General features: G+C 38.0%; 1 protein-coding gene across 4 annotated transcripts in view; it reads right to left on the reverse strand.

Annotated features, from left to right (window-relative positions):
* Nucleotides 1–468: 468 nt before the first annotated feature.
* Nucleotides 469–27,443, reverse strand: part of CDK8 (cyclin dependent kinase 8) — a 110,210-nt gene continuing 83,235 nt past the window's right edge. The window contains exons 5-13 of one of the 4 annotated variants that reach the window (XM_019447921.2): nt 21,178–21,235; nt 18,673–18,804; nt 11,468–11,611; nt 8,952–9,021; nt 8,113–8,185; nt 5,243–5,340; nt 4,536–4,614; nt 4,258–4,413; nt 469–1,759 (exon numbers count right to left, since the gene is read on the reverse strand). In XM_019447921.2, coding sequence (XP_019303466.1) covers nt 1,634–1,759; nt 4,258–4,413; nt 4,536–4,614; nt 5,243–5,340; nt 8,113–8,185; nt 8,952–9,021; nt 11,468–11,611; nt 18,673–18,804; nt 21,178–21,235 — 936 coding nt within the window. In that variant the 3' untranslated portion in view covers nt 469–1,633. Of the gene's footprint in view, nt 1,760–4,257; nt 4,417–4,535; nt 4,615–5,242; nt 5,341–8,112; nt 8,186–8,951; nt 9,022–11,467; nt 11,612–18,672; nt 18,805–21,177; nt 21,236–27,443 lie in introns of all 4 variants that reach the window. The other 3 variants (XM_019447920.2, XM_019447922.2, XM_019447923.2) reach the window with 3 other exon arrangements.

Consider the following 27,443-nt stretch of genomic DNA (forward strand, 5'->3'; position numbering starts at 1 on the left):
ACAGGTCTAGCTCCTAAATTACCCTCACTGCTCTGATCCGGCCTAGCAGGATTGGGAATTCCTTAGTTCTTTGAATGTTTTTATCCGAATGAGTTGAATTTTTAGGAAAAAAATTATGTCAGCTTTTTAAATCTTCTGGGTTTTGTGTGAAAGGAGGGAGGAAAAAGAACTATTTGAGATAAAACAAATTGTTCTCAGCATAAGACAGAATTACGCCTTATTCTAGAAATGGAAAGCTCATCATGATTCTTTCGATTAGAAAGGTGTCTATTCCACATCTATCATAGTACGAAGTGCAGCAGAGGAAAGAACCCGTATATACATCCTAAGTCATTATTCCACTACAGAGGTAGAATATATAGACATTACTAATGAAAACAATCACAGAGATTTATTTAGAGGCCACTTGTTAAGGCACATTTTAAAATAAAACACCTGTGTGTATATAAAAATACAGCTGACTCCATATTTTGATTTATGAAAAATAAATTTATTACATAACACCTTGTTTTTAACAATGTTCAATTTTTTTTTAATTCAGAATACTTGTGTCATTCATGTAAAATAGTTTGATACAGTACATTGTATGTTATAGGTTTTTTTTTTTTTCCTCAAAAATCCTAAGGCTCTCCTACTCCTTCTCCTTTGCTGAAGTAAGGGCACCCTAAACAACGTGCGAACGAGTTTTAAAAAGGAAAATTAACTGAACAAAAGTTTAATAGCACTACACCAACCAGCTTTAAAATCGGGACAGAATCTCTGAATCGGATGCCGCACCTTTCAGAGGAAGTTATCATTCATGCTTTTTTCATCTTAAAGCATGCTCACTAATCAGCAACACCAACAGGAAAAATAAAACACTGTCTATGACAATCATTTCAGTTTGTTTGCTGAACCAAACAGGTTTATATCAATGACAACATATTTAATTACTATCAAATAGCAGCTTTAATACCAGTCAAGTCATAGATTGAAAAGAAAAACGAACTTATAAGTTGGAAATTAATCTTTGGGAGTTTTGAAACCTTTCTGGAAAAACTATGTGGCTTCTGTACTTTCAAAAAAAACCCAAGCAATAGCCTTGGTCAAAAAACACTGATCAATGTAGAAAAGTGAATCAACCCACTGGTAAGACACTAAAATGAAAGGTGTACCAAAATAATCTCACTTTGCGTCTTGGTGATTTTGTTGAGTTGACACACACGCCGTATGTTTCAAGTACCAGTTAAACTCGTGTGCGTGTGTACTATTGGTCAGAGAACGCCGTGACACTGAAAGAACTCACCACATACAACGACAAATGCTCGCCCTAGCACATTTCACAGCTTCAACTGCTACAGACTGTCACTGAAAACAATGCATTGGTCAGTCTGAACCATGTCAAGTAAACTATGGAAGTAGCAAATCCACAACACAAACTGTGCTAGCACTTTCTTTCAAGTCTAACTCCGAAACAGGTACAACCTGGAAGCCACTACCCCGGTCTGTGAAAAGTGGTGGAACTTGGCTACTGGACAGTCTGAGGATGTGAGCGCACAGTACACTCCCGTGGCCCATGCCGGGTTCCCGCGGGGAGCGGCACCGTCAGTCCCGCAGCGCTAGCGACGGTGCACGGACAACATTCCAGCGCAGCTCAGTACCGGTGTGTCTGGTGTGAGTACTGTGGAGGCTGCTGGGAGGTAGCTGAGTATCCCATGCTGCTCTGTGGCTGCGATGTGCTTGGTCCAGGGTTGGGATAGGCAGCATGTGGATTGGAACGCTGGAAAACGGAGAACGAGGGAGACATGTGAGTCAGACGTCTCTAAGAGCCGGCTCCATCCCGAGCCAGCAAGGCTTACGCGTGTTTAAAATGTCACTGATTTCAAGGCAGTAAGAATTTCAAAGTCTTGTGCCATATACTAGCTCTAGACGGAACATGATGAAAACCCCCAATCTTTTAATATCAGCTTTTCTTCGTGGAGGTCAGAGTATCGCCAGCAAACAATATCAGGCTGAGTCTCATTACAATGCTGTGCAGTTCGTTGTTTCTCTAGAGCAGTAACCTCCCTCTTTAAGCCGTTTTGTACCTACTTGATAAGTAATCATTAATTTGCTCGAGTTGTTTATAAATGAACTTAGTGATGGACACACTAAGAAATTCAAAGCTAATTTACATGCTAGTTTCTTCGGTAGAAACCTCTCAACATGCTTGTGACTGAAAAATAGAAAAACAATGAACAGGGCAAGAAAAGGTACCACGGAGTAATTCTCTTTGGCATTTAATATTTTTATGCCCTTTAATGAATCTTATCTTCTGCTACAAGGTATATACACAAGTTCGTAATTATAGAAACGTAACAAGAATGGTATTCTCAATTCTAAAAAGAGCACAAAGGGAAAGAACAGTGATAGAGTTTAGAGACCTCTGACTTTGACCTGTTATATTATTATTCCCATTCCTGCACCTCTCTCTCTCGTATTATTAGCTCCCAAGACAAATGTGATAACTGATTAACTGTAATTTACTACTTTCGTCTTTCAGAGCGTACTTAATAAATCATACAATCCGAAATTCTGCCAACCCTAGCAAAATAGAGTTTTAAAAGAGGGGACACGTGAAATCGAAGTCACTACAAAAACCAACCACAATGAGAACACCAAGAAACAAAGAAGTGCAGCAGCATTTTCTTGGTTTCAGTAGCAAAGGTCCAAGCACTGCTCCGCTTCATTCTAAGGATGCCTTAGTGTGCAAACACACTCTCGGGCCAAGAAGGATGCACTCTTTCCATCCAGATAGGGAGAGAGAGATGTCTGAACAAACATCAACCCTCAGAGATGTCTGCCCGTGACGTCCCTGTTTTGTTCCTGGAAGAGAGCTGCTACCCCGGCAGAGTCTCAAGAATTTCCATGGTTCGGTGGACTGGCCCCCTCCTCAACCAAAGCGAAGAGCGAAGATCTTATTCCTGAACCGTAGTGGCAGCTCTGGGAAGCTCACCAGTTCAGTAAGATCTCCTTTTCTCTTTTGGTAGGCAAGTAACTCTAACTGGTCAAGCTTTCAGTGTCCTCTCCACCCTGAAACCCGGCTGAGTTGGCAATATGATCAGAATGAGCAAGGAGGTGGAATACGATTTTCAAAGCAGGTCTTTCTGCAAAGGAACTGACAATGTCACTCGACAGGATCCACAAGCAGGCAGCCTTGGCAGTCAGATCTGAGTCTGTGTCCTGGGTCTGCCCCCGGCTCGGCAGGGGAACACGTGAAAGCTATGGAACCTCTCTGAGCATCAGTTTTCTGAGATAATGATGAAATAATGTAGGTTTCATGCTTAGTATAAAAGCTAGCAGAGTAAGCACCCAACAAGCTCTTACCATTACAGTCACCACCAGCATCACCACCACCACTTAAGAGGCGCTTACTAAGGGGGCGCCTGTGAGGCTCAGTGGTGAAGCGTCTGACTCTTCATTTCGGCTCAGGTTCCCGAGTTCAAGCCCCGAGTCGGGCTCTGTGCCGAATGCTCGGAGCCTGCCTGGGACTCTCTCTCTTTCCCTCTCTCTCTCTGCCTCTCCCCAGCTCACGTTCTCTCTCTCAAAATAAATAAATAAACTTGGGCGCTATGAATGCTACTACGACTTTTGACGGCAGGAATGATGATGACGACGGTAAGAGTGGTGACATCCGTTACGGACTCAAGGCAGGCCCGCCACCGTGCCTCAGCATACATTCTTTCGTTAAATCGTTGTTACGACTTGCCACTTGCCACTGTCCATTTCTGCAAATGAGAAAACTGGGAACATCTGAATGACTTACTCAAGGTCACCCAAAGTCAGTGGCTGGGCTGGGATTTGAAAGCCTGTGTGCCTAATCGTTACCGGTATGCGGCTGTCTCAAAACAACAGACAGGGCTGCCTGAGCTGCTGCTGCAAGTTAAGGCGCTAGGATTTATCACGTCTACTCTTACGACAGCTACCAGTTAGACTTGGCTACTCTCATTTTACAGATGAAAAACTAAAGCCGGGAAATGTCCCATTGTCTGTCCAAGGTCACAGAGTTGATAAATGGCGTAGTTTAAGTTCGATCATTCTAGGCCTGTCTGGCTCAAAAGCCAGCTCCCTCTACTGAATCAGTCAGTGTTTCTCCATGCCAGTGACACTCGTGTCAGTGTCATTTCCCCAGGTACGTAAAAGTCAGCATTTTTCTTAATTATATTGCATTTCCCGAAGGTCACAAACCCATATACAAGTATGGATATGGCAAGCCAAAACAAAACACACTAGAAATACCTGATAGTCTGAGGTCATGATTAGTCCACCTGAGGTAGTGGTCGGAGGGACAACTCTCACTTTTTTCAACGGGGGTCCCTGTGTGTGACTGCTGTCTTGATTCCCTGGGTGACCAGTTCCATTAGTATGGTTATTGCCCTGCTGCTGCTGCTGGTTCTTCTCAATTGGTTAAACAGAAAAATAAAGTTCAACTCAGAAGGAGAACCAAATACAAGCAAAATTATCTTCACGGTCGCACTGGCCACAATGAGAGGCAGGAAATGTACTTTAATACTTACTTTGTCTCCTTTGTCATCAGGTTCTTCTTCTGTCAAAAATTCTCGTTTGGGGTAAGGGATCTGACAACCGGCAAAAACGCTGATCACAAAAAAAAAAGGAGAAATGATTTCCAGTATGCTAATAATCGATATTTCAGATCCTTCATTTTAATCTTTTAAGGTGGACTTTGCCTCCGTATTTGTAAAACCAGCACCCTTCCTGCAGCTGTGAAGAGATGACTCTTCTAACCCGTGACATTACAGCAGGCCGTGGGAGGGCTTTTCAGAACTGTATAAAAATAATCGATCATCGAATATGACTCAACTTCCTTCTGGCCCAGGCTTACTCTTGATTACTATACCCGAAATGTAGAGGCCAGCTGCAACGTCACTGCTCTTAGGGAACGAGATCCGCAGCTGGGAACACAGAGTGCGAGTGCAAGCGGTGAGCGGCCTCGGGGAGTCTGAGGGAGTGGCAGCACCCACACGCGACCCGCCACCAAGTAACGGGGGTGCGCCTGAAACTAGAGCCGGCAACGTCTCGCAAAGCGAGACACGGCCAGAGACGCCCAAATGACACCTCGGTCATCAGAGCTCATTTCTGGCTTATCGTGGGGATTTCCTCAGGTCCTCCCGTCACAGGAGTGGCAACTTGGAGTTGGTAGCTAAAATAAAGCACGCTCCGAAAAACTCCACGGTGCTGGTGAATTACCACATGGGTCACTTACTCTGATGTAGGAAGCGGATCTTCTAAGAAGTAGGGATCCTGCATAGCCTGTTCTGAGGTAATTCGCTTAATTGGGTCCATGGTAAGCAACTTCTGAAGCTGAAACCGTAAGTCATAAAAACGTTACTGCGTTACTTCCCGTAGTCATCTCCTCGGACACGTGTGCGAAGTGTATGTTTTTTGATGAAAACGCCCCCATTTGAAGGTATTTATTCCCCCAAATTAACAACAGGAAAACTTAGTTTCTATTTAATGTAGTAATTCACATTTAGTCATTCTAATAATCATGATCTTACTTGGTTCTCCTTTCAGAAGTAACTAAACGTATGCCTTCCTCCAAACCAATGATCCACGTTATCTAAACTGCTTTGCCCGATTTAGGACAGAACTAAATTCTTGTCTTTTCTATTCTTTTTCTATTAAGGGGAAACATTATTATAACACAAATAATAAACTAGCCATGTGTGGCTATTTAGATTTAAATCCAAATTAACTAAAACCAAATTAAACTAACAAAACAAAACAAAACAAAACAATTTCTCAGTCATATCAGGTACATTTCTAGAGCTCAAGAGACACATGTGGGTAGAAGTTACCCTACGGGATAGCACAGATCATCAGAGAAAGCTCTCCTGGCCAGTGCTATCCTAGTCTAAATAAATATGATGCTTGATACAGAACTTGTAAAGTACAGAGGGGTTATGAATGGGAGCCTCCAAGGTTACTGCTTGGGTCAAGTCCTGACTTGACATTTATGAGCCGAGTGACTCTGGACAAGGTGCTTACTCTCTTTGTAATCCCATCTGTCAAAGGGAGATTAACAATCGTGCCTACTACCAAAGGTTTGTTTTCAGGATTAAATGAGTTAATGTATGGAAAGCAAACATAATGGTACCTGGCACAAAGACAGTAAGTGTTAGCTGCTATTATTATTGTTATTGTTACCCCGCTACCTAGAGAAATGTCGCACTCACGTGAAAATTCAGTATTTTTTGGTTAAAACACAGTTGACCGAAGACTTTACGAACTAACATATTTTATTTTATTTTTTATTTATTTTAGAATGTTTGACTTTAACATGCGATTTAAGAGCGTATCTAAATAGTGGTCTCTCAGCTTCTCCTCTTTGATCTAATGCGGTGGTTTTCAGACGTCAGAGTACATCGGAATCACCGCTCGCGCACTTCCGAAAGCAGACCGCTGGCCCCGCTCCCAGAGCTATGACTGGGATGTCTGGGCAGGGGTCCGAAGAGCTGCCTTTCCACCAAGTTGCCAAATGACTCTGGTGCGGTGGACCAGAACCACTCTTGAAAACCAACAGACGTGCTGAGACTTGATGGGAGAGGGCACAGAGGACAGAAGAACATAAAATATTCAGAAATACAGAAGAAATGCCGGGATGGCGAGATTTAAATTTAATTTTGATGAGATTTCAGTGGAAGTGCAGCTTCATTTTTAGAGTTGAAAGGAAAAGCACGGATTTGCCATTTAAAATAGTCAACAGTTTTAACGGAGTTACGTCCGAGTTTTCAGATGGGCCCACACAAGGTAGGTCACCCCAGCAAAAATGAGCAAATAAGCTGCAAGGGAAGTCTCTCTGGGATGTCAGTGGTGATGGTTGTGAGAGCCACTCCAGACCATATCAAAGAGCCGCAAACTGGAGGGAAGGAAGGGCAAACTGTGACTGTCAGTCTACCACTATTACCATTATTTTGCTAGAATAAATAATCCGTATGTTGAAGGATCTAACTTACCTTCCTATTTGGGTCCCATTTCAAGTACGTTATAAGAAACCATTATTTGGATAATAATATATTGTGTGCTAATAAGATAGGTTAAGTACTGCTTTTTAAGTTGCTAATAAGATATGAAATATAGGATATAGGACATGATATAAAAATAAGTAGAAGGTGTAGGAGCAGAAGCAGTAGACAGAGAAGAAAAAGCAGAAATAGAAGACATGTTTGCAAGTGGCCTGGTACTGTAATAAAGGAAAATATAATCTTTTCAAGGCAAAAAAAAAAAAAAAAAAAAAAAAAAAAAAAATCCCACTTAATGAACCCATTTAAAAATACCGGGAATAAAGGATTAAAAGAATTTTAAGCCAAATATAATACAGCCTGCTCCCCCAAATTTCCAAGTATGTTATATAACTTTCTTAAAAACATAAAGCTGAAAATCGCTTTTAATTGTAATGATGTAAAAGTGGAAATTAAATTGTAAACAAATTTAAATTGGCAATAGTTGAATATAATCTCATAAATTATGATAGCGCATGGATTCTTTCAGTTTCTAGGTCAAATTATTTTTCCATTATACAGTAATAAATCACGCAACTCTCATATTCTTCCAGAAAATGCAACTAGTGCACACCATCACTGAAGGACTTCTAATACCCCAGTCTGTAAGAGTATCTTGGGAGTTAAAAATTTTATAAACAATCTTTCAAAGATTTGAAATACAAAATAACCTGTAAAAATTATTTCTGAGCAGTGGGATGGTTTTTCTTTTAGATTCTTCGAAATATTTGGAACTTTTAAATAACTGATGAAAACCAATAAATGTAACTTTAAAAACGTTCTCGACAGCCTTGGTACAAAGACAACCTTTAGAAAATCTAATATAACTGAACATTAGTCTGTTAAACCATGTTATGGGTTTGCAAAAACAAATATTTTCATGCCTTTACTAATATGCACCAACCAGATGTCTGCATTTACCATTAAAGTACTCTAAAAATAAATAAATAAATAAATAAATAAAAATAAAGTACTCTAAGAGTGCTAAGTAACCATATAAAGTGACCCCAAAAAACCTCTGGTTGGGCTAATCAAGGGGAAAAAAAAATTATTATTGTTCTCTAAAGCTTACCAAGTGGAATGCTTTACTATCTGGTTTAACTTTATGTTTTTCCATGTACTTGATAAGGCTGCAGTTGGTATACCTGAAAGAGAAATACTATGAAATACCTATTAGATTTTGAGGTTAATTTTACATCGGCTGAGGCTTTTCCAAACATTTTAATAACAACCGGTACAGAATATGTATAAAAAATGGCGTTATCGGCATAGCATTAGATCAATTTCATGTTTCATTCATGTACACTAGTCACTTACGAATGGATACCACTGAGTAAACACAAAATAATTTCATAAATAATATATACTGAATAGCATTTTTTATATGACTCTTATCTCAATAACTACAGGTCAAACGTTTAATTCAATCTTTTAATATAAAGAAAATTTTTTTTACATTTGTCACAGGCCTATAAACTGTCCTCTCTCCCAATTCTCTGATCTTGCATTGCAGATAAATGAAATATTCCTTCTTCTCTGCTAAAGCCTACGTAAAATGACTACACAACCCAGGTGGGGAGGCAAGTCAGTGCTAGCAAGGCTGGGTATTTCAGTCTCTTACTGCTTCAGCTAATGATACTTTCACTGATGCCGCTTCCAGAAAGTAATAGGTACCGAAAGGGTTTTTTCCTACCCAAATCAGCTACTAAAATTAGCTGTTTATCTTCTTTATATCATGTAAACATCTTGAGCAATAAAGAATGCCACAATGTAAAATATTTATTAAGTAAATAAGTAAAATTGTTTGTTAGGATAACCTTGTGTTCCGTATTCTGTCGAGTATTCGATCTTATACCTAAGTATTGTGGGAAAGCAGAAATCAAAAAAGGGTCTACTTTCTTTCCAACTTACGTATTTCTTCTGAAATCTTTCATTAATGTTGAATGTTCGGGCATCTTTTTTATATCTTCCCAATCTTTATCTGTGGAATACATTGATAACATTTTATGTTGTCTAGGTTCCTGTTCTCAAGAATTTTAACAAGTTACCTCAATTTTTATTACACGCCATACACTTTGACCTTCCATGAAAGCACAGATCTCAAATAATTGACTAGCTATAGAAACATCTAATCTTGACCTGTAAATACAATTCTCATCCCTTGCATAGCATTAGATCTCTATCTTTTTGAGTTTATCTTTTTAGTGCCTACTTTCCATAGAATTTACTATCAGTTACCTCAATTTCTTTTTTACCTCAATTTCTATAAGTAGAGGAGAATAAGCTATTAATAAATATTTCTATTATTAAATCATTCTATTTCTGTTTGTAAAACTACTTTTTCCCCTTTTCCACTCAATACCTTGGTTAAATCAGCAACCAATCTCTTCAATGGCAAATGTAGTATCTTTTCCCTCCATAGCTATAAGATGCACTTTAAAAAAAAAATATGACCCTCCTTACTTTCACTTTATTAAATACACTGCTTTACGTCAGCAACCAATGTAAGCGACAACAATTGTCTGAAATAGAACAGGGTAGGATATAACTAGTATGCAAAAAAGTCAGCTGATGGCTTGGCTAGTTTCAATAACAGTAACAGAAACAACCCCAGCTACTAGGTACATTAGGTGGAAAAGGTTTCAGTTAGTTCTGCTGGCCTTGGACTTTTACTGAGAGACTACCACGTGCCGTACGACAACAGGTAGTACAACAGGGAGCTTAATAGCTACCGTTATTTTTTAAGTGGGCTTCAGAGGTTTCCTTCCACTTACACAAACAGCTACTACCTATCCTCCATAAATACCACATATTGTAAAGTCAACTAAATACACACTTTAAACTCCTACATGGAATTTTCTCCTTATTTCCTTGCTCTGATTTCTCTATTTTGTCAATTTCTCAAGCTAGAAATCTTGATAATCTTTTACTTTTCCCTCAATTACACACTTCCTATAAACAATTCCATTTTTGTCCTTTACTTCCCATCCTTTTTTTTTTTTTAATCACTTACACCTGGAGTACCGTGATACAGGCAAAGAGCTGGCTTGCAAGGCTTCGGTTCCCTCTCTTTAACTGACTTTTACCGACCATCACATGCTAATCTCTCTAAAATGGAACATAAACCACATCACTAGTTTTCAAGAACTTATCATGGATTCTCTTGCACATTAAATCTAAACCCTGCTGCCTACTTTTCAAATTTCTTATAAGCTGAGCCTACCGTAACTATTGAACTACACGTTAAGAATCATCTCCTACAGAAGCCACCCCCACTTTCACCTCCTTGTAAGCCATATTCCTTTGCCTCGGGCCTTAGAGATGGTGGACACATCCAAAACTGGGAAGAAAAGACCATTCTCCTCCACCTACTCCATCCATAGCTATTATTTAAACATTCTACTTAGAGTACCACAATATAAACTCCCAGAAGGCAAGAATCATGCCCGTTCTATCAACAAGATTTTATGCATAACTCCGTGCCTCCACATGGCAGGTACTCAAATATTTAGTGAATAAATACAATTCCCATCACAAAAAAGCAGTCTTCACTGAACTGTTGACCAATTCTGCAGAAAGGTAGTATTTGTGTTAACACTCCAACAAGGGAATGAGAAATTATAACTCCCAGGTATTTCTGCATTAGTCTTGAGTTACCCTGACCTGAGAAAACTTCCTAATGAGAAACCATTTCTAAGAAGTACCTCACTAGCCAATATTATGTATGTGTTTTAAGCAAATATCCATTATTCTAGACTTCTGGGCAGTTTTTGGTGACTGATGAACTACCATTCTGTGGTATAACAAGGGATGGAGACACAGCTGGTGAGGTCTAACGCCTGTGATGAGACACCTTAACAACTTTCTCCCTGCCGCTAATCAGTGCACGCAAGGTTGCTGTTCTAATAGAACACTTAAAAGAATGTTCTTACCAGCCAGGGTGATAGAGCAAAAATATTCTATGTTTCAGATTATTCAACATAATGTGATTCTGTACAGTGCCCTGAATGTAAATAATGTTCAAAATTTACACTCAAATCCCAAGTAATGGCATTATTATACGTACTGCCGGACCAAAATACATACTACTGAATTTTATTTATAGTTTCCCCTGGTAAGAACTAAAGGCACCTTTTAATACAGATATCGCAAACATGTTATCATTTCAAATATTAAACAACAAAACAAAACAAAATAAAATGAAACAAAAATATACTCCTCGAATTCAGAAAACCCACAAATATCTTTACGCTAATATGTGAACTCTAAATTTTGCTATTTCTAAGGATCTTTGATTAATGCAAGTCACAAATATAAAGAACTGAGTAAGAGTGGCTTCATCAGCTTAAGATACACACCTTTCCAATGAAGATATCTAAGTTTAAACAACAGTGATTTAAAAACAAAAACAAAAACATAATGTGTACCTGCAGGAAATCCCATTACATTGAATATTCTGTCCAGCTGGTCATGGTGATAAGGATTACTAGTTTTGATGTCCTCTTGTCGACAGTGAAATATTGGTTCTGACGTTAGTAGTTCTGCAAATATACACCCTATAGCCCAAATATCTTTAAAACAAAAAGAAAAAAAAAAAAAAAAGAAAAGAAAAAAAAGGAAAGGAAAAAAGAAAAAGAAAGGAGGAAAATAAAGTGGTTCTTTCCAAAAGAAAATGCATTTTTATCGTGGTGGGGAGTGGTTGTTTCTTGTTTTCCTAATAAGTCATAGTAATTCCTAAAGCAATTAGAATTTAAAATATCACGGAATACTGTTTGTAAATATATTCCCACCCAATCCACCCCAATTTTTCATTCCCTATTATACCTCCATTCCACCCAGTGGCTTCATTCCAAATTCAAATCAAATTTATTACCTACATTTTTGGCAATTTTTAAATGCTTCAAACATTACCTTATCTATGAAATACATACAAAGCTACATATGGTGCACAGGAACCACAAACAAACAAAATTAAACAAAAAATAAAACAAAAACAAGAAAACCCAAATAGCCTTTGAAATTGGGCATACTTGCCAAAAAAAAGTCAGCACAATTTTTTGAGGTAAAAATATTTTTTCTTCACCTAGTTTATGTACTTGCTAATTTGTAAAGTCTAATGATTATTCTCTCATGCAAGCAAGGTCATATTCCAATAAGAAAAAGACAGTGCCTGACCTCAAATATTCTAATGAAATCACATTTCTACTTGAACAGCTTTTTTTGTTCAAAGTATTTCTTTATGTTACAGTAGCATCAGATTTTCCAATTTAATAAAGACAAGAAAACAGGGAGCAAAATTCTACTTCAAGAGGCACAAAGGGTACAAACTCACTGGAATTACTTATAAAAGCCAGGCAAATGTATGCCTCCTTAACCCAACAAATTCCTTTCACTCACTTTAAGATATAGGCTAACTTTCATTCAGACTGAACTTTTACTCAACAGAACTGTTATTAGTAGAGGAAAGAGCTACATGCCAGTTTAGAATTTAAAACTGAAACTATTTAGTTTCCACTCTTGAGAAAGCCCTAAGCCAACAAGGTTGACTTCTCCATACTAGTAAGTACAACAGTGTGTATATAGCAGACACTCAATCAGTGGTTTTTGACTGATCTTATAACCATAGCAAATAGATATAAGGATAGAGGGAAAAATAAAAATCACTGTTTTATTAAAGGCAATTAATCAGGTATGTTAATAACTGTCACATAAATAGAAAATGAGAAAAAATGTTAATTTACAAATTAACTGAGAATTCCTAAACCCTAAAACTGGAATATAGATCTTGAATGTAAAATTATCACATGTACATTTCAGAGTAACAAGTTAATCGCCTATTTATTAGAGATTACACAACACACTGATGACAAGCGATTTTTAAAAATGACGCTGTGTTTGCGTATCAGTTTTCTCCCATATCAGAGAACCAAGTCAGCCAGTACCACCATATGGAAAAGTACCAAGAAACACAAGCCAAACTATATTATTTTTAGTGTCAGAAAGTACACGGAAAAAACGATTTTGTGATTATTCTCTTTCCATGTGTGCCAAATAAATAGCTTGACCTATGACAATCTTAATCAGAGGGAAGGGAGACAAACTAAGTAGCATCACAAAAAGGGGCTGATGTCTGCATGGGTAAAACTCTACTCACAGCACCCAAAAGACCGGACAACTCATTCTGGTTAGCTATGAAAAATTCTAAAGAAGAAAAACAAACTAGGTAAAGGAAGATGAAGGCAAGTAAGTCGTGTAGCTATCCTTAAAGCTACATTGCTTCCAAAATAAAAAGTCAGAAAGTAGGACGAAATAGTTTATTAAGCCCTGCCTAACCTTACCCTAATACCTCTTTGTATCTTTTCTATTATCTCTTACCTTTTAGCAATCTCATCATCCTTCCTTTCTTCAAAATCCTGATCCAGACATTAATCAGAAAGTTAAGTTAGCTACAAGCAGGCTATTATTTCAGATAAATTTCTAAATCTGTGAAAATAAGTCTCTCCTTCCTATCTTGCCTGATTTTTTTTTTTTTTTTTGGGTTGTGCCAAGTTCATGAAAAAGTCCCTCCCTGTTCACCTCCCTGCCTACGTCCTTCTAGAAGACTTTCCAAGGTAAAAAACCTATGTATCTCATCTCCTTCTCAAAATTTGTAATACTTGTGTATAGCTACTGAACTAACCAGCCAAAGTAGATAGGAATTAGCATGCCATGTAGACCCAAGGGAAGGGGGGCTTGTTAAATAATGTATTAATCAATAGATGTATTAATAGCAAGTGTCTACCTTAATTAAAGAGTAAATTCTCATTTCTCTTTATCTTATAATGCATTTCCCACTTAAGAGAATGCCACATAATCAGTGGGCATTCAGTTATTTGAGAACAAACATCTGAGTGTACCATACTTCAGTAAAATTTTAAGACTGCTTTAGTGATGATTAAAAACTGAAACTCCTCTTTCAGCCTGGTCTACAAAGTCAACCAAACAAAACCCCAAAATACTTAAAACTGAATTAAACTTTGTCGCTGGGAGTACAATGTTTACTGACCCATTATTTACTCGCTCTGGTTTAATGATTCAGCTTGCAGGTCTATAGAAGTGGATAAAATCTGTTGGCGACAGCAGGTGGGGACAGCATTTCCCTCTATGCTCTTTTGCTGCTTCTTAATATCCTTCAGTGTAACATAATCCACTAACTACGCTAGCAGATTTCACCCTTGTAAAGGATGCCCCTGAAACGAACTACTGAGCAAGTAATCTGTGCATCAACTACAAAGGTTCTTCTATCAGCTGCTCAAACCACAATGATCTGACGGGAAAGTAAAAACACCAGGCAAGTTCTTTGATAAGTAGCTTTCACTGTGGGTGGTGTGTGAAATTTGTTGAATACTTTAATGGACCCTGAGGCGACTTACACAGGTAGTAGGAGGAATGCCAATGTGGTGGAGAGACTGGAATCGAGGAAGAAGTTTCCTTTTTTATTCCCTTATTCTATTTTTAAAAATTTATGTTAAAAATGGTTTATGTATGATTTCTCGCTTTCAAAAAAGTAATTTGAAAGATATGTATATTGTAACACTTTTGAGTCAATGTCTGCATAAAAGAAAAGGGCTTTCCAAGGTTGATCTTGGCCAAGTCAGGTATTCATGGGGTGGGACCACCACCACAAAGGGTCTGGCACTGACCTCGGTCGCAATCATCTACACTCCAGTCAGTCCCCTCTGCAACTTCCCTACCTCAGAAGCAATTGTGTTATCCAACGTCACAGAACTTTTGGATTTAAACGGGAATCTAGGAGATGATCTAGGCTAAATTCTCACTTTCAAAAAATGAGGCCAAAGAACTAAATCTTTGCTAAGGGCGAGCATGAGCGCGTATACACCGCCCTCCTGCCCCAGCGAGTGATGGAGCTAAGGCTACGAGTCAGATTAAGTTGCATACGTTTTGGTTTCTCTTGTTTCTCTAACAGCTATCCAATGAATTTTGATGATGAGAGGGAGTAAAAGGGGAAAAATATGAAGAAAGGCCTTCTCCTTTCCAAATTATAAAGCCATTTGGACAACTGGCTGGTAGTTTAGCTTTGTGACAAGCAGCCGTGCATCAAAATTGCCAGACTAGAGATTGTCCTCGTGAATAGTAACAGGTTATACAAAGTGCAATGTTCACAATAAAATGTTTCTGGAGAAAAAGATAATACACAGTTTAAGTCAGAGACACAAGCTTCTGTGATGGTGTATTTTTTACTTCATTTCAATCAATTCAAAGTCTCAAGTTTTCAGTTGATAACAGCTAAGATTAGGCAATAACTTCTTTGTATAGTCTGTTAATATGTCTTATCAAAAATAACCCTGCTCTTACATATTCATTTCTAGATGGAAAAAATAGCTATGCATCATATTAGTTCATATGCTAAGCACTTAGAACACACGTATAAAAAAGATAACCAAACATGTGCCTAGGTAATAATATGTACCCCCAAAACAGGACTAGCTTCAATAACTTTTACTTTTCCTTCTTTCTAACTGACTTTTCAAAAAGTATTCTATTTTGGAGTCATTTCAGATTTGTATAACAGCCACAAAGATAGCACAGAGAAGTCCCATATCTCCCTGACTTAACTTTATCTACCTTTATTTTTCTATAAAATGAAATTGATGTCAAAGCAGGTACAAAGATTAGTGAACATAAAGATTTTCTGAGGGCACTTGGGTGGCTCAGTCAGTTAAGTGTCCTTTTGAGTCTTGATTTTTGCCTCAGGTGATGATCTCAGGGTTCGTGAGTCTGAGCCCTGCGCTGGGCTCCGCGCGGAGAGCGTCTAGCCTGCTTGGGATTGTCTTTCTGCCCCTCCATAGCTCATGGGCTCTGTCTCGCTCTCTCTCAAAATAAATAAATAACCTTTTAAATTAAAAAAAAAAAAAGATTTTCTGAAGAAAGACATGTTGGGCTCAGATTAAGACAGGGAAATAATCACAAGTATTTCTTCTTTTCCCTCAGTTATATACACTGAAATGGCAGCAACGTCCTTTCTGAACAGGAGGAAATCACTGGGGACAGGATTCGCTCATTTATTCAACAGAGAGTACCGAGTTCTCACTGTGTACCCTGTAGGCACTGGCCTACCGGGGTGACCAGCTGGGCAACGTCTATCTACTTTAGTGGATTTTAGATACTGTTCAATGTTACCACGGCAGTAAGCTAGAAGTGGGATGGGGAAGGCAGGGTGACTGTATGATCACAGCTCTCCCTGAAGAGGTAGCGTTTTGACTAAGATCTGAATGAAAAAAAAAAAAGAGACTGGCTATATGAAGACCTGACTTGGCAGAGATATATAAGAACATTTCTGGAAGCTGGAAGGCAGATGGAACAGCTCAGAGAAGACCGTAGGCCACGGTATTATTGCCGAGTGGGAAGCAGGCCTGCCCTGTACAACTTCGTGAAGAGTCTGTCCTTGCAGCACCAGTTCCAAAGTCTGTATTCTATAAACAGTTCATTCTCCTTCCCCTAGTCCCCTCTGCTGCCCTGGGGCTATACAAAACTTGGGCCCAAAGTGGAAAGACTCTTCCCTTAAAGAATCTGAATGGTCTCAGGGCAAAGACTCGTGCATGCTGACACTTGGGGATCCCCCTGTTAAAGTTCTCTGCTAGATTACCCTAACGTCTGCCAATCAACGAGCCCCATGATCTGTGTACACAAAGTTCACAAGCACCTTTCTGTTAACGTGACTCTTAAATATGAAGAGACAGGCAAGGATCAAGAGCACGACGTGTGGAAGGGAGACACCAAGGCAAATTAATAAAAAGGGAGCCTATAAAGAAAACACAGGTAAGTATTCCAGGAATACAGCACTGTCCTCACAGATATTCAAGAAGCTTCTTTCCATAATACAAAAAATTAACAGAGAATAAGAAGGGGTTCTAGGAAAAAAAAGACAAAAGCAGAAAAACAGAAGAAAAGTGGCATAAAGGATTACCCCCAGGAGTCCAATATCTGCCCATACTCAGTTTAGGAAAGAGAAACACAGAAGGCAGACAGAAGGAGGGGTGCCTGGGTGGCTCAGTTGGTTGAGCATCTGATTTCAGCCCAGGTCATGATCTCACGGCTTGTGAGTTCGAGCTCCGCGTCAGGCTCTGTGCTGACCGCTCGGAGCCTGGAGCCTGCTTCCGATTCTGCGTCTCCCTCTCTGTCTCTGCCCCTCCCCTGCTCATGCTCTGTCGCTCCTGTCTCAAAAATAAATAAACATTAAAAAAAAGTTAAAAAAAAAAAAAAAAAAGAAAGTAGACAGGATGAAATCAAAAGACTAGTGTAAGAGTTTTCTACCGACTTTCCACTATGAACTTCAGGATGAACGTGCTCACCAAGGAGCCAGCACATTACTGTGAAATACAACGATAAGAATTCTTATCTGTTTTCAGAAAGAAAAACCACCGAAGTAATCCACCAATGAATAAGACTGGCATGAGACTTCATTGGCGACACTAATGATACAAGACAATGGGGGAGCATCATCAAATTTTGAAGGAAAATTATTTTGTACTTAGAATTTTAAAGCTGGCCAAACTGCATGATACAGTAGGACACAGGCATTTTTCAGAAATACAAGAACTAGAAAATTTACCTCCCTTCCAAAGCAAGTTACTTGAGAACATGCTATAGCAAAATAATAAAGCCCAGAATGAAACACATCCAACACAGAGGAATTAAAAAAAAAAGAAAAGCCAGGATTAAAATCAATCCAGAATACAGCAAAGCATAGATGACTTCAGGATGGAGTTAACCAAGGGACAGAAAAAAAGCAGGCTCAATGTCATTCTGGAGAACGCAGAACAGGTTAAATAAGCAATAAAAACACGCAATAAAGGAGAAAAGAAAAGCAAAGCACATAAGAAAAGTACTCGATGATAAAATTCAGCCAAATAAAATGAGGCGGAATAAAGACTCAGTAATGGAAAAGAGGTGGTCAAAGGACTGTGGTAGTTGAGCACTGAATTCATTATAATACACAACCTGAGAATAAACGGTGGGAATTACAGCTGGCAAACAAAATTAATGTCATAAACATCAACAAGCTAGTAATAATAACGATGACAATGACATTTCTAAGATAGCTTATAAACTGAGAGCTCGGTGTGGAGGAAGTACAAGAGTACTAATTTCCTAGTCGTTCACTGTAGGGAGGTAACCAGCACAGTCAAAAATTGAAAAGTGAATTAAGATGTTTTCAACTCCCACTTTTTCCATAATTTTTTCCCCTTAACTCTAAGGGGATCGTTTAGAAGTTAATATTTCTTTTGCTGAAAGAAACATTTGTCTGAAGCTTAAGGGTTTAGAAATTTTACTGTGCTTACTTCTCTTTTCAAGTAAAATTAAATTTAAAATACATGTTTACTTAGAATGCATAGTATGATCCCATATGTTTTAAAAGTTTTAAAATACCTATTTATCTGTCGGAGAGAGATGCTTGAAATAATACCCTCCTAATGCTAATAATGGTATTTCTAGGTAAAAGAATTTTAGGACCGTTTTTGTTCTTACTTTTATAATTTTCTGTATTTGATTTAATATATAGAAATATGTATATTTTACAACAACAAAGCCACTTTTCAAATGTCATGGAATTTTAATTAGTTCTACTCACCAATAGCTTTGGTATAATGTCTCGCTCCAAGAAGTAATTCTGGGGCTCGGTACCAGAATGTTACGACTACTGGATCCAGATCTGCTAAAGGCTTCAAAGGTGAATTAAATAATCGGGCAAAGCCCATATCAGCTGTAAAAAAAGATAATAATAATGTTGAGTCAATAGATTTTTACAAATTTAATTGACTACTCTAATTTTACCATTGTTATTTCATAAGATAGGAAAAAAGTGCTAAATTTGCAGGGCAGGGGGAGTGGGCGGGGGGGGGGAGGGGGACACCAAAAACGTTTCATCCCTTTCAACAGCCTAAATATAAACCAAGTCTGAGATCTTCAATCTTGGCAAACTCTTGTCATTTGCTCTTCACCTGGGTTACAGAGAGGCTCTGCTATCAGAGGTCAAGGGTGACCCTACTCCCCTGGGCAGATTTCTTTCCACCTGTCGCACCAATGCTGGGGACAGGGTTGTTAAGCTGCACGTCCATTCTTTGTACTGGTAATAAGCATTGAGACACCAGATCAGTTACAGTAAGGCCTTCCATTATTTGCATCAATAAGCCTTGTTCACTGGGATCATCAGAAGTTGACGATACAGTATGTTAACACCACTATTTCCCCCCATTTATTTTGGCTGAATTTTATTAGCTTAACTTTAAAGACTCATAGTAACTTTTTTAAGCTGGAAAAGACTTTTTAAAGGCCATCTAGTTCAATCGCCTCCCTTTTTTAAGAGGAAAAAAGAAGAAATTTTCAAAAGAAGAAATTAAATGATTTGACAAATGTCATAAACTCCTAGCTCAGAACGGGAGCTGTGGCATTTGACACAGTTTAGTAAGTACTGTAGTTATTCAGGCATGGCTGTTTGTCCTACTACACTGTAATCTTAAAGGCAAAAACTGTCTTTTTTCATCTATGTCTTTTAGAATCTACTGTCAGTACACGTAGCTTTTGTCAAATACATGTTGAATGAACAATCAATATTTATACCACCTATCAAAAATGTCAAGACTTATCCACCGTTTGTTTGGTTTTGCTCTCCTAATATACATTTTTAATGAAGTAGGCCCTTGTCTAACCTACTCAATTATGGAGGTTAAAAAAAAACAACACAGAAATTTGGGAAAGAATTAAAAACATGACTCACATTACTAAATACTGGTTTATAGAAGAACTGATATTTCTTTTTAAATGTAAATGCGTTAAGTCACTGGTATCCCCCCAAACTTGCTAACATCATACACATTATATAGAAGTATAATTCCAAACTAGATTTTAATTTGTTATATAAGATCTCCCCAAATCTTATAGTAAAACCATGCCTATAACTACTAGTTGGCTGAATCTTTTCTATTTTGCATGCTTTGAACTTACATTTGAACTTGATGCAACCAAATTGGGCTTTTTAAAACACAAGCAAGGACTTAATAGCATTTGGTGACTCTATGGTAAGTACTGACAGGGCCTAGCTCTTAAAGGGAGTCAATGACTAGGAGCACTTTGAGGTGCATCAAATGTTTGTGATACTAAAAAATTTGCAAGGTTTGTACGATAAAAGAACATTCTAAGAGTCTAATTAAAAGCGTAAAGTGAGATCTGGGGACTTTATAGGGGAGGACAGGGAAGAGGGATTAGCAACACCTAGGTTTTTCTTTGTTGGCAAAGTGGTACAAATCAGATGATAATTCGGATCTATATTAAACCTTCAATCGGAAATCACTATTTACTTTTTTGTATACTCCCACAATCCTGCTGCCTTTAAATATAATTTAGTTACAACATTTCTTCTACCCACACACAAGACAAACTAAATAAATGCAACAAACACAACTTGGAAAAGACAATGAAAAAAATAACCAGTTAGAATAAATAAATTTTAGTTCTATCTTTATAGGTACCAAACCAGAAATGGGTAAAGTTTTGCTTTCATATATAAGAAAACAGAGCTATTAGAAAACACGCCAAGGTATAGAATGCTTGTTACTTTTTTTCCCCCATCAGGCAAAGGCCTTCTATAGTAAGACAGGCTAGTTTGAACTTAAGGTTCTGTACCTATCCAGCCTTAACGGTTTTCCTAGTTTGTAATTTCTGATCTAGACAAGGTCAACAGAGGCATATGTTCTGATCTAATCTGGCTCAGGTGAACAGAACTGATGGTATAATTACTAGCACGCTGTATGCCCTTGTGACTAAAGGTGAGGCTGGCTTCTAACAGGGATAGAAGCCACTCACCTCTATAGGCTATTTTTAATGAACGCAAAGGTTTCTAAGAAACTTCCATGGTTTATTTTATAATTAGAACACTTCAATCTCTAAGGATTGTCTGACACCTTTTAAGAGTGTGAAACATTTTTCACTTTTAATGTAAACTCTTTAGAAATGGCTTTGATCAGATTGAACTACATGAATATATGCATATTATTACAGCAAAAATCAGAAGTGATACAGCTGCCTGCAAAAGTTTTAAAAGAGTGCTACGCTGTGACTTATCAAAGATAAAACATACCAATTTTTACTCTTCCTCGCTCAGGACCTTCACCCATAACTAAAATATTAGCAGGTTTCTGTGGAAACAAAATAGTGTTTTTTTTCAGTAGACAGTAGTGGTTTCTTTTAAATAGACAATATGCCAATATAACATAAATCCACCTTTAAAAAACCTCATTTACTCAAAAATTAAAATCGAACACAGGAAGTCACCAAGGAAACTTTGTGTATATATGCAAAGCAATATGCAAACTTCATGAAGGCCCAAATATGGCAGTGCTCTTCTGCATGTAGAGCGAAGGCTTTTCTTGGCCCTTTTATCAGTCTGTTTTCACTACTGTGGAGCATCTGACAGGAAGTTTAAATATTGTGCTTCCTGCCAACTTATATATAAAATGCCCTGCAACTTTAAGGGAAAATGTTATCTTCAAAGATGACTTCAATCTAAGTAAAAGGAAGGAGGGAAGGAGCCACCTGATATCTCTGTTCTTTTCTTTTGAAATGGCAAAGTATGTACCTATGTTTAAACAAATAAATTCTAGAGAAATCAATTTACTAAAGTCTTTCCTACATGAATTAGCAAAGTTAAGAGGAATTTTCTATGACCTCAATGGCTTTGAGGTTTTTATGTTTAAATAAAAAGAGAAGCTAAAATTTAAAGGGAGATTTTACAGAAGTAAAATTTCAAACAGTGTTATAGTCTCTAAATTAACTGTCATCTACAATCTGTTAGAGTGAGTGATATCTACTATATTGACATGTGAGGTTCGCCCCCTCCTCAGCAAGAAGTAAGAGGAGGGGAAGAAGGAAGGGAAGGGGGTTGTGGGGGGAGAGCAACCCCCAAAACTTTCTCACCCTGCTAGCCTGTCTACTTGGTCTTTAATTCTACCAGTCTGCTAAACAGAAGTGAAACTAGATCAGAACGCCCTTCAAATAGATCAAAGGAACCTTAAAATTAAAGATTTTTATGAAACCTGTTTACAGTAGTAACCAATTCACAGGCTTGCCTAACCATATTTGGTAACAGCCTCCATGCTATTACTGACAAAATGGAACATAGAATATATTATTCTATCAACTACTACAGATCAAAATTTTTCCCCCAGCAAAAAGAAAAGAACTGCTGAAATGGTAGCATATACATTTCAGAAATTACAACTCCCCACATTTTTCAAGGTGCGGAAACTAGGCACCAGAGAGATTAAAGGACTTGCCCTGTAAGTATAATCTACAAGATTGGGGCAACAGTAGAATCTACCCCATGTCTTAAGACTAATGCTCCCTTCCTAATATATCATTTTGAAAGTAACTTTGTGAATCAAGTTTTTCAATTAATGCATACTATAATAACAATAACAATGATGATGATAATGTTTCCTTCAAGAAAAAGGTTTTGGAACCTCTATCATTCACACACACACACACACACACACACACACACACACACACCTGACCCCCTGGGATAACCTGCAAGGTACCAAAAGGAAGTACAGAACTAACAATACTCCCCAGGAGCTACCTGTAAGTACTGCCTAGCACAAATAAAATTGCTTTTGTGCACCATGTTCATCAATCACCACTGGGTTACCCTCTGCAGAGACTTTCAGAGCTCAGCCTACTTCAAAATGAAGTCAGATCTCTGAGACTAGTGTAAAGTGTTGAAGGCCCAGGAGGGCTTTCCAAGAGGGATCAGGCAGCATTTCTACTTGGCAGAGGGGAGAGGCTTGCTCTCAACTACCAATGTGGGCTTAGGAGGGAACTTCCATGCCTGTGCTAGAACTCTCTTATGGTCCACTGGGGCAGAACTCCCTAAACATCTCTTGAACCCATTCCCTACTCTTTAGCCCCATTAGGATTCTTTCCCCATCAAATCCATCTTCTGTAATGTGGCCAGGGTCACCTTTCTAAGAGAGGAAGCTGATCATGTGACTCCCTTGCCTAAAATCTTCCACAGCAACACGGAAAATTCTTACAAGATTGGGTGAAAACAGCACAACACAAAATGATACGTAGACTGTGATTACAAAGAGGTTTTAAAAAAAGTACAATGAGTAAGAACTAGAAGAACCGAAAGAGTTGGTGACAGTGGTATAGGCGAACCTTTCAAAAGTCTTTGAATCCTTTTGCCATGCCTTATTACTAAAATACTATTTCTACTTTAGCCTCTCACCACCTGTGAATAAGACCCAAAGTCCTTATGAGGGGATGCAAGGCACCTGCAAGCTCATTCCCACCAATCTTTCCCCTTCCCACCTGCCACCACCCACACTGTTTTCGGTGTCCTGTGACTAGACCTTTCAAAACTAAGTCATTGCTATCCCATTACTTCTGTCCCCAAAGACCTTTCCTTTGTTATTTGGCAAAATCTGATTCTCTCCTCACACCCCCCCTTAATGACATAAATAGTACACGAATACATTCTGATTGTAAACAATTCAGACCATAAAGTCACGTCTAAACTAAACGTTAAAGACCCTTCCTTCACCCATGGCTCCTGCTCCTCAGCCATACCCTAAGTCCCACCCCCTTCTCCAGAGATGCAGGTTGCTTAACTGGTTTGCTGTGATGAACTTTTACCACACTTCAGTGCTCAATCCTAAAATGCAATCTCCATATCTGGCAAGAGCAGAGCACATGGACATCTCTCTCCTCCTTTTGTTTTAGATGTAGTGGAAAATCTTTTTTTTTTTTTTTCTTACTCATTCAGCAGCTGGGCCCATACCTGAGAAGCCCTAGGGTGAGTGGCATCAGTCAGCATGCTACAAGGTAAAGGGGGACAAACACCCTCTCTTGCTCCTCATTCTGTTCTCGACTCATCAGACTGGTTGAGTTCCAAACCTGGGTTTCAGCATGGGGTGGGGAATACACAGCTTCTCTGTCAAGGTCTGGTCTAATACTGGGGCTTGGGGCCACAGCTCTAGTTAATAGTTACAAATTGCTTTTCTAGGCAACTCACTGCCTATTTATGATCTGAAGCAGGTCTTGGGGATAAAAGCCATTACCAACATTACCTCTGTAAGTGAATTTAAAATTCAGGTTGGGCCATGCTATATAGTCACAAGCAAAAGAGAATGGTGTTGTGTTGTTTCAGTAACACTATACACAACGGGTCCCTCCTCATGTTATTTTCCACGGTAGCCTTCTATATGCCCCAGGGTATGATGTTTTGATTCAGTAGGTAAATCTAACACTAAATTTCTTTTATCAATATAATCTAATGGAAGTCTCAAGAGAAAACAGGCAGAAAGGCCCTAAAGATCAAAAGTACTTTTGTTATTATTTCTGTTTTGTTGCTTAATCAGTATTAAGGAAGGCTTCAAAGACTTGATAATTTTTGTTTGTAGTACGCTCACATAATATTCCCCAAAAAAGCTAATTTCTTTTTTCTTTCTTGTCTACTAGGAGAATCTGGTAGGGATTTTTAGCTCTAGAGCCAAAACTTCCAAGTAGTTAGTGACAATACATGAATCAAATTAGTAATAACCAGAACTGTGATAAACAGTCCATTATCTTTTATATGCTATTCAACATAATCACTTTGAAAGCATGTATAGAATTTTACATTTTAATGAGGCACGTACTCTATTAAACTATATTTTTGCTATGGAGATCAGAGGTCCAACGTGTTAGAAGTATTATTACATCATAGCAACATCTTCAAACATAGCTATGCTATGCACAGACATTACAGAGCACCTTTTATTGCCTATTGAACGACTAAATAAATCAATGAGATACCTGAAGTATACTTCTTGTTTGAAACTATTATATCCTTCTATTGCTGTTTTGTTTCTCCCAGAAAAAAACAAAACAAAACAAAAACCTGTTTGTAATTAAAAGAACATGTCCTTGTTTTATAGGACAGGCTTATGGCTTTTCTTGCTTTCTGTTGGTATGCTTCCCCCAAAACTCAATTATTTCCTAAAGCAAGATGTTTGTATTACAGAGAAAACCATTCATGTAGAGGCATTCTCTTCTCCAGAATTTGTCATGCTGTGAAATAGTTCACTGATGACTTTGGCACACAGCAGAGATGGCAAATTGGTTTCATTTCGGGGGTCAATCCTGATTAAAAAAAAAAAAAAAGGTTAAAGACTGCAGGGAGCTCTATCTTGAGAAAGACAAGAATTGGGCTGATCCGGAAAGTGCCAATATCAGATACATCTGACAGAGGTGCAGAAGTGGAGAATGATAGCCTATCTGTCCCGATAACTGCCAAGACCTTATTTTAGGGGTGAAAATGGGGTCTTCATATGCGCACTAATGTGTCAAGGCAAAATGGAGACTTGCAGTCAACAGGAAAGTTTGATTCTTGATGGATCTATTAAAAAAAAAACACAAAAAAACAAAATACAGCTACCCATAAGAAACCACTGCCAGTGCTGTTCTCTAAGATTTATTCAGAATTTAACTTCCACAAAACATTGTACACTTTCTGGGGGCACACATTCTAGATAATAACTTTCAGCTTGCTTGTTAATCAATATGTACAATACATACTAAAAACCTTAACTCTGATATACATATATGAGATTCAAACATGAGCAGCAAAGTCTTAAATAGACATATATTCGGTAATTAAAAAAACTGTTTTATAAGAAACCTTGTAAGGAGTGGAGTTAGAGAGAAATATGGAAATCCAGTGAATAAAGTCTGGAAGACCATTTATCATAGTTTCACTTTTTCTTCCAAGCTATGAATTTTAATTTTTTACCTCTAATATTAAAATTTACCCCAGTATTGCTTCTGAACATCTTTAAGCTAAAGAAGAAATTATCAACTACTCCAGTAAAGTTAATTCTTGCTTTTTGTATAAATTCGAAAAAAAAAAATGTACAGAATTTAACAAATTCTGTTTCCTGATGAGAAAACAGATGTTACTTTATAACCAGTAACTTCATCCTCTACAGTCAACAGTTCAAGTACTCTACATTTATCCCTGTATTTGAGGAACTAAGAGGCAGTGAGGCCTAGAGATCAACAGAGCAGCAAGCCAGGGGCAGACAGTTTAGACTAATGGGTAGGGTAAATTCAGGCAAGGAAAGGCTTTGCACAGGTGATGACAGCTGACGTGTGAAAGCTCAGGAGCTGGTCTGGAAGATAAGCAACGGGAGACGGTGCCTCCAGAATTTACTAATGTCCTCTAGGAAACCAGTGCAAGGCTGGGTCTGCACCCTCTCGGGGGATGGAGACAGCATGCACTAGGGCATCGAAACACATGGGTGCACTGACGAATCTTTTACTTACCTAACAAGTCCTCTTTTAGGGAGAATAGGAATTAGGTTCTTTGTCAGAGTCGATGCTAATCAAGATACTTTGAAACAAGCATTAACTACATGGCAGTAATCATGCTAATAATAGATGACAATTCTTCTCAATAAGCCTCTCCTACATCCCTCCAGTCCAGACTACTACTCTACTTTTTGTTTTCATCTAGGTGATACAAAAGTAAATAAAATGGTCTTTCACCACGTTGTGAATATGATCATCATAAGTATTTCTAACAATAAACATGATTCACATTATTAGTTTAAAATTGCTATCTTTTAAAACGATAAATTTTGAATTTTTAACTTACAAAATTCTTAACCTGTCCCTTTTAGGCAATTGAGGCATAAAATACTAGTTTAAGTGCAACAAGATCAATCTGGAATATAATGTCCTATTTTCAATGACACAACAGTCATTTTCTTACTGTCACAGACTACCAGAAACAATATTCATTTCACTAACAATGAAACATGGGGGCACAGAACAGAAACATGGCAACAGAAATAAACTTTAATTTTAAAGCAAAGCTAGAGCTCATTTGTTCCTAATAAAGAATGTGTGGGTGCATATATTAATACATATATGTGTATATTTTCTTATAGATGGAAATGTATTTTCCAAGTTGGATTTATTGAATTGTATTTTTGTAAAGTTTTAAGGTATGTTGTAACCATAGTTTAAGCAAAGAATCTAATAAAGTGCCCAATAAGAAAAAAAGTACCTATTACTCGAAGACTAGAAAACTGAGTAACATTAAGGAGATCAAATACATCTTAAGGGAGAGGTATTAAGGGGTAGAGACAGGATATCAAAAATCTTTTAGTTTTCAAAATAGTTCCAGTTTCATTATTAAGAATTTAACTAAATTTTGGGAATGCAAGCTGGTGCAGCCACTCTGGAAAACAGTATGGAGGTTCCTCAAAAAACTAAAAATAGAACTACCCTATGGCCCAGCAATTGCACTACTAGGCATTTATCCACGGGATACAGGTGTGCTGTTTCGAAGGGACACAG

This window comes from Panthera pardus, unplaced genomic scaffold, assembly GCF_024362965.1.
Source record: "Panthera pardus isolate Hobbes unplaced genomic scaffold, ASM2436296v1 HiC_scaffold_1, whole genome shotgun sequence".
In the NCBI taxonomy this organism is placed as follows: domain Eukaryota; kingdom Metazoa; phylum Chordata; class Mammalia; order Carnivora; family Felidae; genus Panthera; species Panthera pardus.